This window comes from Haliotis rubra, unplaced genomic scaffold (assembly GCF_003918875.1).
Source record: "Haliotis rubra isolate DU_JTF1 unplaced genomic scaffold, ASM391887v1 Scf503, whole genome shotgun sequence".
NCBI classification, from domain to species: Eukaryota; Metazoa; Mollusca; class Gastropoda; order Lepetellida; family Haliotidae; genus Haliotis; species Haliotis rubra.
Genome location: NW_025767195.1, coordinates 427,239 through 446,322, shown reverse-complemented (window position 1 = coordinate 446,322; position 19,084 = coordinate 427,239). Strand labels below are relative to the sequence as shown.

Sequence of the window (19,084 nt, the reverse complement as noted above, 5' to 3'; positions counted from 1 at the left end):
TATATGATTGTGTGCCTGTTGCAGGGGCATTCGACGTGAACGCTTGTCCAAGCCTCTGAAGTCTGTGGAGAACCTCGGGATGAAGGACATCAACTTTGATGTGAGATACACTGATGAGGAGAGTGCTGTGGTACTCAGTGAAGGTACAGAGCTTGTACATGGGAATGCTTTGTCTATGCTGTGTGTAATAAAAATGCACTATCTCTGTGCTCTATGCTGGCTTTCACGTGCGTCCTGCACCACTTCAGGCTTTTTGACAATATTAGGCTGATCTGTCTCGACATAAGTGGCATAGTGTTCAAAGTGGTGTTATATCTGTCTCTCTCACCAGAGGCCCAGATAAGCTGCATATCCGGGTAAAATACGCATAGAAAATTTCCAACTACGCATTGAAAAAATAATTGTTGCGTACCAATTACGCATTTAAAATGTTAGATACGCAAAAAGTTTAAAACAAATGCGTACAGAATATATTTATAAAAATCGCTTTCGTAATGAAAAAGACATTGATTGCTATCAAGTTGTACTGTTAGTCTAGGACAAGTGTTGTACTGTCAGTATAGGATGAGTGAATTTTATGAAATCATTTTCATTATATTTAAGTTGGTTTTGATTAGGTATGACTTAAGGCAGAACATACCTGCTTAGTAAACTTACTCAATGATGTAATACTTAGGTGAGTAAAATGACTGAAATACGCACATATTTGAAAGCAGTGGGTAACCGAAAATGAAATACCCACTCAACATAATACCCACTCCAAAAAAATTCAGTGGGTACAGTACCCACATGAGCTAAATCCTATCTGGAGCTCTGCTCTCACTCTTTAAGGAAAGGCTCAGATCTATTACACAGGACAGTCTTTCTTTATGTTAAATATGGCGTGTATGGAAGTTAGACATTAAAGTCCGTCAGCTGATTTCTCTTCCTCACCTCTGACTCACTGTGAAGACAATGAAGTTATGTAAAGCTGTGTGTTCAGAAAATAATTTTGCAGATTGTCTTCATGTAAGGAAGGAGAAGTGACTCTACTTTACAAATTTAGTTTCCAATGTGTTCTGATGTGGGCATTTAGGGCCCTGTTGAAAAGACACCATGATTTGCTCTGCAGAAACCCATGATCGTAGGTTTCAATTAGGATTATGTTTTTCTGACCCAATGCTCATGATGTCATCGGTTCCCAACTGCGCAGATCGATGCTCATGTTGTTGATCACTAGATTGTCTGGTCCAGACTTGATTATTTTCAGACCGTCTCCATATAGCTGGAATATTGCTGAGTGCGGTGTAAAACATTGAGCTTAAACTCTGTGATACAACTTGAATCAACTTAAACCAACTCACTTCCTCTTTTGTGATTTTATGCCCATTTGTATGTGCAACCGTATCACTATCAGTCCAATACTGTGGATGTTTTTATAAATTATTATACTTTCTTTAGTAAATTCTTCAAAACCCTCTTCCACCCTCCAGCTAAAGGTATGGCTGACAGTGCCAGTGACCTGCAGCTGTTCTACAGCGCCATCTCCAAGACAACACTAGCCCTGATAGGGGAGCCCAGCATGTATGACTCCCTGCCCATGCAGACCCCTCCCCAGCACCGCACCTACTCCAGCCTGGACATGTACCCCACCTCCCACCCGGGGCTGCAGCCAGTCACAGGGGACATGGCCAGCACGGACAAATCCCCACACATTGAACCCAGCAGGTGAGTCAGTCGACACTAGTCTCACATTGAGTCCACATGGCCAACACGGACAAATCCCCACACATTGAACCCAGCAGGTGAGTCAGTCAGCTGGGATATTTTCACCAGTCTCACAATGAGTCCACATGTCCGAGACTTGGAAAATTGAATTAGTGACTTTTTGTGTGGACTATCACATTTATCATTGAATAGATGGGACAGTGTACACCATCCCTTTTTGCAGTTTCGTTAAAAATAATGCAAAATTCTTACTTTGACTTTAAATGTTCAGTGACAAGTGTAATTGGTACTACTTCCTGTCTTGGGTTGTTCAGTCTCCTAAGAGTTTACATACTGTGTGACTAAAAATCCTCATCTATTTTTGTTTACAATTTTGAAAGGTTGTACTAACAATCGTGTAATTTGACATAAGTTTGGCCATCAGTCTCAGGTCAGTTCTTGTGACCCATGAAGAGCAGTGTTAGAATTGACCTTCAGCTTATCGTACGACTACTAAGAGGCGACTAATGGTCAGGCTCGATAAGAGTGATGCATGTCATCATATCATCATTTGAGTAGATCACTGTTCTTGATGTCAATCACTGGATTGTCTGGTCCAGACTTGATTATTTATTTATGACTGCTGTCATGGAGCTGGAATATTGCTGAGATCAGCGTTGAACAACAAACAGTCAGTTCTTGTTTGGTCTTCCTGGATGATGACAGTAGCACCAAAAGACATTATCTGTCATGCATTTTTAAAGTGTGTCAGTATACCTTTTAGATTGTTAGCGTGCCACAACACAATGTATTCACCGGCATCCGTACGTACGTATGTACGTCCCGATTCTTGTTAACGATAACTGTTGTACCCAATGTCTTCAAATTTGGTGACAGCCTACCGGTACTTTGGGGGATTACCCAGACACACTTGATTTTGGTGACCGTGACCTTATTTTCAAGGTCACCACAACACTTTGACCACTGTTGAAACTCTTGTTAATTCGATATCTCATGAACTGTTGTACCCAAAATGTCTTCAAATTTGGTGACAGCCTACACTGGGGGGTTATACAGACACCAGTTGATTTGGGTGACCCTGACCTTATCTTCAAGGTCACCACGGCACTTTGACCACTTTTCAAACTCTTGTTGACATGGTTTGGTGACAGCCTAGATTGTGTGATTATGCAGACACCAGTCATTTTAGGCATCTTGTATGTGACCAAAAAATAAGAAGTAGTAAATATGTTATAAATATTCCATTCTTTAGTGACGAGGGACATTACCATATCAATGGCAAACACTTGTCATGTTTAAGATTGTACATTGGACGACATGTCCTAAACCTCTCAAACAACACCAGTCCGCCCGGAGAGCAGAAGGTCGCGGATTCGAACCCTGACCGCGTCATACCAAAAGACGTTAAAATATGGTACTTGTTGGTCCCGGCCTGGCGCTCGGCATTAATGGGTACAACAAGGACTGGTCGGCTCGGAGTCAGTATAATGTGTCTGAGTGGGGTATTCATGCTTCACTGCGGCATGGTATCTCAGTGGGCTTGCACTATAAAACCTGCTTCAGTCTGGGCTAGTACAAGCAGCCGCACATACACACGCATGCACATCATCATATGAGCAAAATATTCTCAAGCACGACGTTAAACCCAATTTCACCTCACCTCACCTCAAATTACACCAGTACAGGTAATATTGACTGTTTCTCACCTATTGTGACACTGATACAGGGACTACGGCTCCAAGTATGGTGTGAGTAAGATTTACCACAGTCAGACCCAGCCTGTGTCCACCGAGAAGGATGAGGACTGGGAGCTGCAGCCCGATCAGCTGATACTCACCCTGCCTCCACGTAAGTGTAGCCTACAGACTATGTCGACTTTAGGGAGGAGGCAAACCATTGTAATTGGCTTCGCTGGTTTCAAGTCTATATTCTTTTGTAATTGATCCAAATATGTTTAAAGACTTATTAAAATCTTGATCTTCACAAGCCACTTAATAAAGGTTTCTCTGTATTTTAAGCCTTTGATACTACTTTTAGTTTATTTATTTATTTAGTTTGGATTATTTAGTTAGTTAGTTTGGATTATGGTTTAGAAATTGTGTGAATCTAATACCAGCAATTGTGTTTCTAAAATGTTTCCATAGAAATCTGATCCGATTTCAGCCATGCTTGTTCTGAGACGAGAATTCCTTTGACTGCCATACCTCTGTTACATAATTGCCATAGTCCTGTACTGTAGCTGCCATCACTCTATTCACATCTTCACAGTTTCCACTGTCTTCTTCAATTACTTGTATGGATAATAGTCTTTAATCAAACAAAGTAAAGACTCTCAGTTCAAATGTTGCTGTGTTGTAGGTGGAGAGGAAATTCCATCTCGTTCCTTCCAGATTCTCAACTTTGCCAGAAGGAAGATGAAGTAAGTATTGGTGAATTCTTTAAGAACTGTAATCTCCCTGTGAGCTCTCAATATGTAGGGATGAGTACTGGCAGAATTTTTTTAATTGAAGTAGATATAACTTCAGGTTGGTACAACTGAAGATTTGTTTGGGCCAAAATGTTTATGTGTGACTTGACAGTAATGTCACTGTAGCTATTGATGGTGTTCAGTGTAGTGTAACAGTACAGTAAGTTAAAAAGCAACCTAAGATACTGAATTTCACTATTCTGAGCTGTGTCTGTAAAGGAGCCATCATCCAGTGCCCACGGTTTTGAATCCCAGACTCAGTTGTAATTGCTCCTGTTCACAAACACAATACCAAAACTTAGTCAAAGTTGTAAACGTTTTTATGCTGTATCACATAAGTCCTTCCTCCCACATTTAGGAGACATGCTGTGATTTGAATGTTGAACACAGTGTTTGAACCAACTTACTGTCACTGTTTCCTTCCAGCTTCGACCTGTGCTGGCCAGGCCACTGTGTGCATGTCTCTCCCAAACAGGGAACAGTCAACTCCAGGTAAATGATAAATCCTTTCTCCCACTTGGAAGAATGAGGCATAATATATCCCTAATTTGGTCCTTGAAAGTTGGAATGTTTAATATGTTCATCATCTGGTTCGTGTGTCGGTGACCGCCTCCGTGGTGTAGTGGTTTTAGCGTCTGCCCGAAGAGCAGAAGGTCGCGGGTTCGATCCCCGACTGCGTCATACCAAAAGACGTTAAAATATGGTACTTGTTGGTCCCTGCCTGGCTCTCGGCATTAATGGGTACAACAAGGACTGGTCAGCTCGGAGTCAGTATAATGTGTCTGAGTGGGGTATTCATGCTTCACTGTGGAATGGTATCTCAGTGGGCTAGCACTATAAAACCAGCTTAAGTCTGGGTTAGTACAAGCAGCCGCACATACACATACACACACATGCATGTCGTCATATGAGTGAAATATTCTCAAGCACGACGTTAAACCCAATTTCACCTCACCTCACCTCCTGTGTCGGTATACACTGTTATTCCATCAGTTGTGATTTTATGATTTGTATTTGACACAGTTACAGCAATGAGTGCAGAGACCCATGGTTCAAATTACATGGCGCAGTTTACAATATTCTCGTGCAACATGTGCCATGTGCTTGTTATAAGTGTTTGATGTATGTAATTGGATTCCATTTTCATAGATTGATGCTCATGATGTCAATCACTGGATTATCTGGCTCAAACTCAATTACTTTACAAAAACATTTATTGGCATTCTTGAAGTTGGGGAGTCAATATTGAAGCATATGACTTTCATGGATAACAACTTCTTGTTTATTGCATAGAGTGATGTTTTAGTAGTAGATTCTTATATCAGCTTGATAAGATTGTAAGAATCTACACTGAAATGTCGTTCTATGCAATAAACGAGAAGTTGTTATCCATAAAGTCATATGCTTCATTATCAATTATTTACAGACTACTGTCGTGTAGCTGGAATATTGCTGGGCTCAGCGTTTAGCAATAAGCCATAAACTACACTGTGCAATTATATACATTTGTACCTGCAGGAGTACCTCCGAGCTGCGTGTGAGTCCACTCTCGTCTCTGCATGACAGGCTGGACCTGCTGCCCTGGGGTGGAACCATTCAGGTCAACTGTGATAACCAATACAAGGTGAGCTGGCAATGTTGTCACTCCACTGAACATCTTGCAGTATCATTGACTGACAACTTGTGATATTAATTATTAGGGGTAACTATTTAGGGGGAAATAAATAACTATAGCGATAGTCTATTGCGACGAACTATTGCAATTCTATTGCAACAGTTTTTTTCTCCTAGAATTGTCTCATTTGAAGTCATTTCCTAAATGAATGTATAGTTTATATACGTTGAAGTAGTTTCAGTCACTTTTGATAACTGACAAACTTGAAACCCAGATCAAGTAAACAGCCATGTTTGTTTTCGAGGTAACAGGGGCAGATAACTCTAAGTCAAAGTGAAAGAATCTGATAGTTTCTGTATTTTGTGCTGCGCATTTATCAACGGAAGTCAGTTGCTAAACTATCGGTAGTCACACATACTATCGATGCATCGATAGTTTTTCATTTCTGCCATCGATTAATTGCTATTGGAGACTCAGCAATTGCAATCCATCGATAGTTCGATGTATCGTTACAGCCCTATTAATTATTGTTTATTTCAAGCCACGTTTCTAGTTTTCTCACCAACTCAGTATGTTGTCCATATGCCATGGCATCTCCTCACCCACATGTCATCATGGCAGAATCATTGGGAGTATGGGTAACCTAGACGTTCGAGTATCTGTTTGTCAGGCCTGCTGTGTATTCCCTAAATGGGCACATGCTCAAAGTGGCTAAAACACCTACTCACTAGCTGGTTGGGAAGAAATGAGCAAAATGGTTGATACATGTTCTTTTACCTCTGCAATTATTGATCACACACAGAGTTATCTCCCTTTGACTATTTGGGAGGTTTTGAAATTCTGCCAGCCTGTTAAAATGAAAAGTCTTCCAAGATAATTGAAATGGATTCCAATATGAATGTAAATGAATTGAACTATAGATATATCACTACCTTTTCAGTTACTGAAGCTGCAGATCCGTGCGGATGTGAGCCTAGACCGCTGTAGTGATGTGTCACTGTCCAGCACGTCCCTCGTCCCTCTCACCAACCAGTCAGCCACGCATTCAATCATCATCCCCGACATGTCCCTTGACCTCAGCAACGACGTGAAGTTGGCCAACACCCAGATCAAGTTCCTCAACACCAGGATAGGGGAGCACTGCGGTAAGAACAAAAACAGTGCTGTGTGGGGTCCAGCTTCATCTCTGTGGCGCTGTCAAGATACTATAGGGAAAGGGCCTTGTAAGTCATAACAGCAGGTTTATTATCCCCACGGCATGTAATGCGGGGATATAGTCGTCGCCTCGTCTGTCTGTCCGTCCATCCGTCCGTCCGTAATCATTTTGTTTCCGGAGCATAACTCAAAGACCGTTCGATATTTTTCAACAAAAATTGGTAGATATGTCAAACAGAACCTTAAGTGGTGCCTTTTGCTATTTGCAGATTTTTGGCATTTTTATTTTTCCTGGTTGCCATGGAAACAAATTGAACTTAGTCTCAAAAGGGAGGGGTGGGCTTCGTTTCCGGAGCACAGCTCGAAAACCGTTAAATATTTTTCAACAAAACTTGGTAGATACAGTCAAATCCCGATGAGTCGAATCGCTGGGGACCAAGTAAAAGATTCGGCTTATCGATGTATTCGAGACATAGGTATGTCTATGAGGGTAGAAAAAAAAGATGATTCATTATTGAACAATTCCTTTATTCAGCACATCATATCTATTAGTGACATAGATAATGGATAATAATGGATAATGGAAACAAACATTATACAAATGAGAACACATTTCAATACTAGCACAATAAAAATACAAAATACATTTACCTCTTAAAATCCATGAACAAAATCTATCGGCAATCGATAGATATACTTGTACATGCCGCCATCTTGAATCTTATTAATACAAAAAGATGAACTCACTTCTGGAAAAAGTCTGACATTATTGTTTGTTTCTGTGAATTTCCCTTACATTTATCCACAAATTCACGGACGCTTGCCAAGTGGGAAAAATGTTCGTTGTTTGTACCTGGAACCGATATACAGATCATGAATAGTAATAACCGATTTGATTGAGTTAACTCAATGTCATGTGCCAATTCTTCCGTTTCCGTAAAATCACTAATCTGCCTTTTGAACTCACCCGACAATAGCGGAAAGGTGCGAGCCACGCTGGTTTGTTAATTGGATCAGTTACATGTAGTTGGATCACCAATTAACTTCTCATTGACTGACTTCGGCTTATGTATACAAGATTACTATTGTTTGAATCTCAAGGGACCAAATTTCCATTTCGAGTCATCGTGTGTATTTATGAGACGAATTCGTGTAACCGGAAATCAAATGATGACAAAAATAGCAGGGAATGGTCGGGACCGACAGGTACTTCGTGTTATGCATAATATTCGAGACACTGGCATTCGACTCATCGGGATTTGACTGTATATCAAACAGAACCTTAAATGGTGCCTTTTGCTATTTCCAGATTTTTGGCATTTATATTTTCCCGGTTTCCATGGAAACGATTCGGACTTAGTCTCAAATGGGAGGGGTGGGCTTCGTTTCCAAGGCTGTGTTAAGCCCATTTCTGGTGTCCCCCGCCGTGATATTGCTCGAATATTGCTAAAAGCGTCGAAAACTAAACTCAGTCAGTCGTTTCCAAGGCATAACTCAAGAACCGTTCAATATTTTTCAACAAACTTGGTAGATATATCAAACAGAACCTTAAGTGGTGCCTTTTGCTATTTGCAGATTTTTGGCATTTTTATTTTCCCCGGTTTCCATGGAAATGATTCGGACTTAGGCTCAAAAGGGAGGGGTGGGTTTCGTTTCCGGAGCACAACTCAAAAACTTCTTAATATCTTTCAGCAAAACTTGGCAGATATGTGAGGCAGATCCCAAAGTGGTGCCTTTTGCTATTTACAGATTTTTGTCTTTTTTATTTTTCTAGGTTTCCATGGAAACGATTTAGACTTAGTCTTAAATGGGAGGGGTGGGTTTCGTTTCAAAAACTTCTTAATATCTTTCAGTAAAACTTGGCAGCTATGTGAGGCAGATCTTGAAGTGGTGCCTTTTGCCATTTGCAGATTTTTGTCATTTATATTTTTCATCATTTCCATGGAAACGATTTGCACTTAGTGTAAAATCAAGCTGGACTTTAATTAACTGTCAGATGATTTGTTCTTTCAAAGATGTGGGGGCCGGGGGGATATGTCATCTTCTGATGACTCTTGTGTTAATTTAGAAGTTACCCCTCTGTGATTTAGCATAAGCTGATTGGTTTGAATCCGTGTCGTGTCGTGGTAAGAATGGTACATGTTGTAACCCTGCCTGGTGCTTTGCTTTAAGAGGACACAGACTGATCATTTCGAAGCCAATATACTGTGTCTGATTTGGGTATACATGTGAAAATGTGCATTCGACTGGAAAGTAGACAATCACAGACACGTGTCACTGATATGTGGAGTAATCTTGAATGCAGCATTACAACCCATTTCACTTCACCTGCTTTAAATTTTCAATTCTCAGTATGCCCAAACGTCTCCCCGTCATTCCTTGTCCTTTATCATAGAAACTCAAACATTGAATTGGTGATTACTTTTTAGATTCCTTTGTAGTCAACATGGTGTTTCATCATTGTATTTTTATGTCTTCCAGAGAGTTTGTTGGAGTTCACCAACACTGCCAATGATCCCATCTCCTGGAATGTTTCCTCGTTTGCCCCGGCCTACGTCAAGGTGGGTAACCTCATGATGTTGCAGTAACCATAGCAATGGCAAAATGTTCCATATATGGTACCCTTAAGGGAATGGTTTTCAACAAAAATCTTGATTCTTATAGTGTAGGAGAGGATGGGATAATTAGGACCCTATCCACAAAGCGTTCGTATCACCACGTCATTTTACGCCAATGATATAGCATTGGGTTACGATAGGTGGTAACGTTACGAACGCTTTGTGGATCAGGACCTTGGGCCTAGATTTTCAAAGCAATCTTAGCTCTAAACTAGTCGAAGTGCCATACGTTAACATTAACTTACAACTATCTTAACGCTAAGAGAGCTTCGAAAATCTAAGCCCAGGGTGCCGTTCCACTAACCGATCTTAGCCCTACGCCAATAGTAAACCCATAAAATCCCAATCTTAGCGTGACGTTACGATCGGCATACCGTTCAACTAACCAATCTTACCTAAGTCAATCGTAAAGTTAAGATTCAAAGTCTAAGTTGCTCATGACCAACTTAGGATAGCTAAAATCAATCGTAGAGAAACCAAAATGGTGGCTTTCCTATTCTATGTGAAAAATAAGAGCGAGCATTTCACCGTGAGCGTCCCCTAAAATCCCCCATGAAATGAATTTGTATATTTCTGTGATGTAAACAAACACTGCACTGAAGCCTTACAAATGTCAGGCCAGTCTGACCACTGTCGTCATGGGAACACAACCGAGCGTGTCGGTGTAACACATTTGTATTGTACAACAATATTGCAACGTCATGGTTAAGAATAGGGACAGCCATGAAGTGAACAATGTTCTGAAGCAAAAAGATACAAATATGTTTGATTTCACTGCGCATATTTGGTGGGGGATTCTAAAGGCAGACCGCGTGTTATTCAGGCACATATTAAAAGCTCTGACACAATTGACATTTTTAAAGTCCAGACTTAAAACCTGTTCTCAGTTTATTACTTACAATCTCGGCTGTAAATGCTCTCGTGTAAATTATCTGTACATGGCGCTTTGAGCATGCCCCAGGATGTGGAATAGGCGCACTATAAATATGCATTTATTATTATTATATTATGCCTGATACCAAAGCGTTCACACGCGCTTGCACCTGAAACCAAGGTGCTCACTACCCTAATATTTTGCTCCAGCCTTTTTCTCCACGTTTACACTTGGTTGGAAAAATACCAATGAAGGCCCGGGTTAGAATATTGAACTTCAGTAACCCATGCTTGTCGTAAGAGGCCACTAACGGGATCGGGTGGTCAGGCTCGCTGACTTGGTTGACACATGTCATCGGTTCCCAACTGCGCAGATCGATGCTCATGCTGTTGATCACTGGATTGTCTGGTCCAGACTCGATTATTTATAGCTAAGATACATAGCGTTAACTAACATGAACGCTCATATTAGTGAAAGCTATGCATCTTAGTTAGATTATTTACAGACCGCCGCCATATAGCTGGACTATTGCTGAGTGCGGCGTAAATCTAAACTCACTCACTCACTCAGTTGGTTCGTAAACTACTTCCATCATTTGCTAGACTATGCAAAGGGAGATAACTCGTGCCTCGCATTCCTCTATCTGATGCACAAAAGAGTCTCGATCTAAGCTTGGATCGGATCGTAAGATCGGGACCGGCTACAATGGGCCTAAAATCGGTTAGTGGAACGGGTGTAACTTTTAGCTAAGACGATTGTAAAATTGGCGTAACTTGCTAAGATTGATCTTAGATAAGATCGGTTAGTGGAACGGCACCCTGGTCTCTAAGCTTGCTGTCTTACAACATCAGGGTACACAGGCACTAGTCGATCTTGGCACTATAACTAATGTGAGTCTATGTTAAACTATCAGAGATATCAGTGTGCTAGGTGGCTCTGTGCAAGTGTATTCAACTATTGCGAGGTTTTATTGTCAACAAATCAAGTTAATTATAGCCCAGTCTTGTAGCTTATCTCTTTTACTCTGATAATATCGAGATATGAGTGAAGTACGGTTAAACGTTACACTTTCTGGAACTCACTCATGCAAAGGTTATAAAACCCAGCTAACTCGGACCCTCATAATTCTTGCTTGGCTTGCATGTTATAGTTGGACTGTTGTGTGTTTTGTACAGGGAGTTGACCACAGCAGTGACGTGTACCGTGTCACCTATGCTGTCTTCCAGTTCACGGAGAAGTCTGGGCAGCTCAAGCCCAGGGAAACTGCCAAGGTAGGTTGTCCATAGCCTTTTTCCAAGTACCACACATGCACTGGTCATGTGCTTGTATTGACAGCTTAGCCCCAAATATGTAAACTGAATGAGAACAACGTGACCTATCGTTTACTGCTGGGATCCTGCCATTGCCTTCAGGTTAAGCCACATTTCATAGTTTTTATCCCCCGCAACAATGAAGTTGCGGGGGATATAGAAACGAGTTCTGTGTGTCCATCCGTCCGTCCGTGCGTCCGTCACACTTTGTCCGAAGCATATCTCCTAAACTATTGGTGATAGCTTAACCAAACGTGGTACACATGTCAACCATGATCCCTAGATGTGCCTTTTAGGGGTTAGACCCAGATGCGAATTTTATTTTTTGCGGTTTCCATGGAAACATGACTTAGGCTGTGACTATGATTATGTCATCTTGTCCGGAGCAGATCTCCCAAACTATACATGCTAGCTTCATCTGACTTGGTACAAGCATGATCCCTAGATGTGCCTTTTGGGGGTTAGACCCAAATATGAATTTAGTTTTTCTTGGTTTCCATGGAAACGTGACTTAGGCTGTGGCTATGAGGATGTCATCCTTCCATGGCACCAAGTTAGGCTTCAACTGAATTTGATGGTAGTGCTCCTCTCTGGAGCAGATCTTAAAAACCTTTCAATACTCTCCTTCCATTTTGCTGTATACACTCCAAAACATTTGGCATAATCATAACTAGTAGACATATTCATAAAGAGTATTTTGCCGTTGCGGGGGATATTGATGACTTTGTCTTCTTGTTGGTGTTTGGTATTCTACCAACCAGAGCCCTAAGAAAACCTTCAGAAAAGAAAATAGTAAAAAATGCAAGTTACCATGAGCTCCAGTCAGTTTGTCAATTGTTAAGCCATCCCAAAGATAGTAGAATTCTAAAAGTTTTGCAGTGAATCCATATGCAGTCTGGCCTTTGCTGGAGTTTTTGAAATGCAAAAGTACTTGCATTCATTAACCCTGAGAAAACTGACCCACTAACAAATGTTGCAGGTGCCAGTGGTGTTCTTCCCACAGTCTAGCGGCACATTCACACAGTACTGGGACGTTAAATGCAAGATCAAGTCATCTGTCGCTGCAAGTTCTCTCACTTTCAAGGTGCATCTCACAGGAGAGGTAGGTTGTCCACAAAGTTCCACAGATTAATCGGTGCTTGTCAATACTCAATACTGTCTTCACGCCAGTTTGTTTTGTTATGCCACAGCTGTTTTGTTAACAACTAAAGTGATGATGCACGAACAGTCAGTGGTCTACCCCTAGTTATATCCCTGCACTAGAGTCATTATGTTGCAGGGTGTCGAGGTGGACAAAGATGTGCGTCCAGAGAAGCCGACCAGTACTGCCCGACACAGTAGTGCCTCAGACAAGGGCAAGAGGTCCAGTAGAGACAGGTACGTTCAAGGGGAGAATGTAACTGTGTTGACATTGTAAGCTGTCATCCGTTCATTCACGTGAGTTGCAGGCGCATAATACTGGGATTACCATACCAACAAGGAACCCCTTGGCTAAATCTTTGGACTCGTCTGTAATCTTTATGGTCACTCTAACTTGGAGGGAAAGTTCACATGGTCCCCATGGCTTTTTCTATAGGCAAATGTCGCTATATGGCTGAAATAATGCTGATGCTATGTAACATTACTAGGGGAGTCTGCATTCTGCATCCTGGAACAATGAGTGAGTGAGTTGAGTTTTACGTCGCACTCAGCAATATTCCTGCTATATGGCTGCGGTCTGCAAAGAATGGAGTCTGGACCAGACAATCCAGTTATTCCTGGAACAATGCTACATCATTGATGTATTTCAATAGTACAAGTGGATAATAGCTCATTCTGCAACCTGGAGCAATGTTGCAGAAGGGTTTGACATGAATATATTTTCAAGGGCTTAAGACATGTGTTTATGTGCCTCCAGTGTGAAGCGGAACAGTGACAGACCAATCCAGTTGATACAGTCTGTTGTTCATGCGGAATGTGATGCTGAGCAGAGAGTCACGGTCAAAGTACAGTTCCAGAACACCTCCGAGAAGGCCCATCAGGTAAGTTGATGGGGTTGTTCAATGTTTGGTATCACCAGTCTTGAGTCAAAAGATATTGCGTGTAACAATTCTTTAAAGTGCAGTGAAGTTCATGATTAGCTTGGAAATGTCTTTGAGTTTTTGCTTTTGTCATTTTTTATCGAGCTTATCAAATTGAAGTAATCAGGTGAAAAATATAGTGTGATTGAAAGTGCCACCTGTCTTTGATTGAGTCCATCAGCCATCATTTACATATTGTCGTCACCTCCATTTCCAGATTGAGGTTATTCCTTCACAGCCTCCATTCTATGTCAAGCACAAGACCTTCACTATTGGGTGAGTATGAACAGGAGCTGGTCTGTTGTACCCAATACTGATAGGGCCACAGGGGCGTTGGGGTAGCCTAGTGGTTAAAGCGTTGGCTCGTCACGCCGAAGACCCGGGTTCGAATCCCCACATGGGTACAATGTGTGAAGCCCATTTCTGGAATATTGCTAAAAGCGGCGTAAAACCAAACTCAGTCAGTCAGTGATAGGGCCACACCATTTATTCTGGATCTTTTTGTTGGGGATTCCCAGTTAGAATGGTTCCTCTGCAAGATTTGTTTGTATGAGGTGACTAAATGGGTCATGTTGTCGACTGGTGACTTGGTTTTGTCCTCATGCCCTGAATCGCTGCTCATGTTATTGACGACTGGAATTCTGCTTCTGACTGGATTATTTGCAGTTCGTTGACGTACAGCTGAAATATTGCTGAGTGCAGTGTACGCAACAAACATCTTTTGGTTTGTACGTTTTGCTGAAACTTTCTTTTAAACAATCCAGGGTGCCTTTGTGCCGAGCGATCATAGAACTAAGGTGACTGTACCTCCCATACCTTAACACAGACTTAAGGTAGTCTTAGCGCTAAGGTGACTGTAACTCCATACCTTAACACAGACTTAAGGTAGTCTTAGTGCTAAGGTGACTGTAACTCCATATTTTAACATAGACTTAAGGTAGTCTTAGCACTAAGGTGACTGTAACTCCATACCTTAACACAGACTTAAGGTAGTCTTAGCACTAAGTTTGTGTTGTACAATGGCACCCAAGGAAGTACCATGACAATATTGTATGCTTCTACATGTATTAGTTCTCCAGTTTCTTTTTGATAATGATCGAGACAGTTCATGTGATAAGAAACTGCTCAGACTGCTCTGATTCAGGTCGTCAGCATGAGTTTTTGGGCCACATAACACTGTCGTGACAGAGCACAAACATATGACCTTGAAACATATGGGTATTTTTCAATACACAAGGAAACTGCAGCAATCCAGGCTTGTCAGCAGGGCTCCAGACCAATCAAATTTAACCGAGATGATTCACTGCAGTATGTGGTTTCCTTAACAACCTGGATTTCCAAAACACGACAAGGGAAGCCCTAATGTGTCGTTATCATGTAAATTCAAATATGGGACACTGCTTGAAATCAGATTGATATGTTTTTGATATATACGTCTGTAAATGATCGACTGTACACCATTGCTGCGTATCTGCTACATTTTTCTTCAAATTTTTGCCTACCGTATCTTGTATATTTTTTGTCCGTACATACGCCGATACTGTCCTTATTTGGAGACCTGTGCCATGAAAGGCGACCCTAACAGGTTTGGGTGGTCAGGCTCACTGATGGAGATCGATGCTTATATCAGTCATTGACTGAATTGTCTGGTCCAGGTTATTTACAGACTGCCGTCTTATAAGTGAAATGACGCTTGGTATAGTGTTAAACAACAAACAAAAGACACACCAGGAATACTGCTGTGGCCTGAAACACAATCTTTGTCCTCGCTCTGATTTATCAACGTCACTTAAAACACCATTTCAGGTATATCAGCCTAACGTTCATTGCTGGCCATCTGAGACACCTTTTCATACTGTATTGTTAGATAGATTTTCTTCTTACCGCTAACCTCTGTATTCAGTTCAGGATATGTCACTCATGGCTTGTATTAGGAAGTGACAAAGGAATTAGTTGTGTCGTTCATGTTATACTTCGCATTTGGGTGAATACTGAATTGTTTCCAATCAGTGCAATATTTATGTTAGTCCCAGGGTCCAGCTCCATCTGTCCTGGTTCAAGTCATATTTACAAGCATGAATTTAAAAAGAAAATGCCTTTCATTGATGCATATCAGTATATCGACTCAGGAGTATAATGATCTGTTCATTTGTCTATTGTTACCATAAAAGTTTTATCTGTATGTGTTTTGATAAAAGATTATTGACAGACGTGCAATTAATCAACTTAATGGTGAATATGAACTATGCTCATCAATTAAATATTGCATGTTCTGCCTTCTTATTGTCCGTCATTACCATGGTAACAATAACAATTGTAACTGTTTTTGTGGCAGTGAATTATTAACAACATATTGATATTCATTCTTTTGTGTTGATACCGCTTCGAGATTTAACATTTATTAATGTTACAATATATGGTGACATCCCTGATTGTGTACAGTTGCTAAGTATGGCGTTAAACCCTATTGACACCCACTCACTCACTCACAAAGAACTATGACATTAATGAGACAAGATCCAGTCATGTGAGTTTATATTAGGACGTTTTAAATTGCAGCACACCTAATTGTAACCAGACTGTCTGGCTTACTAATCAGTTAATTTAATCAGTCGAGCCAGACTAATTTTACTCTGTCATCATAATTAAGTCTTGTTGACACAGATGTGTCTGTCTACTAGGAACACCAGACTACCCTGCCAATATTTCATTTTAAAATACGAATAAACACACTTCACTGATTATTACGTGTGAAATTCTGTTCCAGTGCTAGAAAGATGCTGAAGTATCCTGTTGAGTTTAAACCAACTCTCCGCGGCTCCTTTGACGGTGTGCTTGTATTCCGCATCGATCTGGGTTACAGCGTCAGCGCGCAGCTCAAGGGACACAGCAACTGAGACAATGAAGAACGGCCAAAACAGACCATGCTTGATTTTAAGCATTTATTATGTGTATTACATCATCTGACTGTACCCACTGCCGTTATGAAATACTCACCGATTCTCAACATTCGGTGTATGAGAGTGCTCAAAATATTGTGATTTACAGATAAAACAAGAGTGGTGTGAGAATTATCTTCTTAAAATGAGACTTTGTCAACTGTAAAGCCTTTGTGCAAGAATCGTGTTGGTGCTGTATTTTATGTTGCACCAGAACGGTTTGTACCCGGCTTTAAGTTGGTATTGTCAAAAAGTGTTCACGTTTTGAACAAAGTTATGATTCTTTATATATTTTGTACCTTTTCCTTTACATGGTGCATTATGCATGCTTAGATGGTGCATTATGCATGCTCACATGGTGCATAAATGCTCACATGGTGCATAACGAATGGTAACCAAAGATACTGCCAACGAAATATTGTTAAATAATTGTGTACTTCCATTGAAAGTGTTGCGATCCAAAGAAACTGTTGAATGTTGGACTGCCCCGATGAATGGATAGAAAATATCATTAATGGATAATTCTGTATAAAGATGTATTGTTTGATGTTTAGTTGGGTGTCATTTAGTCTTTTATTTTAATAAGACATTTGGATAATTGTATAGTGTGGCATTGGCATGCTGACTTATTTACCCACAGGTCTCTGGTATGAGTGTGTGGTTAAGTGTAGACAGGAACGATTCTACAGATCTTTCAAGTGAAGACTGGTTCGCTTAAGGATTTAAACTTCATCAGAACAAACAAGCTGAAATGACTTCTTGGAGAGGCATATAGAAGTTAGAGAACTAAAGGACAAGGTGTATGGATGAAGGATTTCTTTATTACAAATAGAAGCAACATATCAGGGTAGTGTTCAGTAAGTTGAAATGAATATACACCCTGCCTTCATTGAAACTAGAGCTGAGAGATGTGGCTTAAAGAAGTAAATCATTGATAAATACCATAGGGAATTATCCGTGCATTTCGCTGATGTAAGAACTGGACTGGTCACTACATAAACTTAGTGAAAAATGAAGGGTGGACTCGATAGGTATTTCTTTCTTCATTAGTTCGTTAGTCTGTTCATTTATTCATTGTTTTACCACTCATTTACTGCTGTGTACATGTACTTAATTTGGTGTTGATTATTTGTTTCTCATTGTGCTATGTATGACGTGCAAGGTCAGGTCGGTGTTCTTGCAGTGCTGAGTGTCAATAGAGAAGTGCAGGGATGGCAATTTTCCACTGATCTGCGGATTTCCGCTGATTTTATTTCAAATTGTTTAATTGTGAATCGTCTAAATCCATTGAGAAACCCTCACTTTGATGACACAATATTACGTTTTCAGCTGAAAATAGATTTTCCTGTTGTCATCCCTGTATGTGAAGGAAGTCCGTCAATACATTTCCTTCATCTTGGTTATCTACAGTATGCTGCTAGAAAACAATCTTCAATTTTCCTCCAAACTTAGGATTCAAATCAATATACATGCATGAAAGTTTGTTTGGATTGTGTCATGAATCATGTTGCGATGTTATCATGTTTTGTGTGATTTATGAGTATCGATTTTTGTCTCCAGTGGCTGATATTGTCAGTGACATATCGAGTATTCACTGCCAAACACAAGGTAACACCGGCATGCGTAACCAATACATGCTCCACATTCGGTGCATATTTCAGTCTACTTGCTTGTCATGCCATGGATAGCTTAAACTCACACACTCACTCACTCTTTTTTCATAATGTAAATTCTTAAACATGCTACATCATGACTAAAATACCAATGACGCTACCTGATATCTTGTTATCATCAGCATTACTAACATACTACCATTGCTACCTGATACTGTATGTGCCTTACTTCCTAGAAGATGATGTAAAGTCTGACTATATCACATTGCGTTGTACACGCTTATTTCAAACACTGTCTCATTTCCCTGACATTTAAAGTGTGCGGTAGTTCTGTTCTTGCTGATCTGATGTTTATTGTAAGCCGCGATACTGAACACATTCCATGTATACATGTATGTAGAAATGATGGTGTGGACTAATATGACATGCTGAAGAATCTCAATTATGTGTGCTTTAACAAATGTGTACCCCTGTTGCTGAGAAATACGTTCACATCCTTGTGAAGAGAGCAGGTGTGGTCTTGTAGAAGAACAAGGGCTTTGTATGTGCTTGAATGGTGGATATCCACATTACGTTACAGTCATGCATCATCAAAATAATTTCAATTTTGCATGTTGATTTCTAAAACTATAAGTGCATACCTGTAGTATTTACTGTAAGGCGAGACCAATTTTATTTCTTGTTTTACGGATTTTTGTCCTCAGAAAAACTAAAAACAGGAGGGAA

At 40.5% G+C, this 19,084-nt stretch overlaps 1 protein-coding gene across 1 annotated transcript in view; it reads left to right on the top strand.

Moving 5' to 3' along the window:
- Positions 1-19,084, top strand: part of LOC124291964 (centrosomal protein of 192 kDa-like) — a 59,562-nt gene extending 40,478 nt beyond the window's left edge. Inside the window, 14 exon segments of the mRNA XM_046729048.1 lie at positions 25-143; positions 1,473-1,707; positions 3,434-3,555; positions 4,066-4,126; positions 4,601-4,666; positions 5,693-5,798; positions 6,730-6,934; positions 9,426-9,505; positions 11,612-11,707; positions 12,726-12,848; positions 13,026-13,123; positions 13,644-13,767; positions 14,024-14,082; positions 16,574-19,084. Coding sequence (XP_046585004.1) covers positions 25-143; positions 1,473-1,707; positions 3,434-3,555; positions 4,066-4,126; positions 4,601-4,666; positions 5,693-5,798; positions 6,730-6,934; positions 9,426-9,505; positions 11,612-11,707; positions 12,726-12,848; positions 13,026-13,123; positions 13,644-13,767; positions 14,024-14,082; positions 16,574-16,703 — 1,624 coding nt within the window. The 3' untranslated portion in view covers positions 16,704-19,084.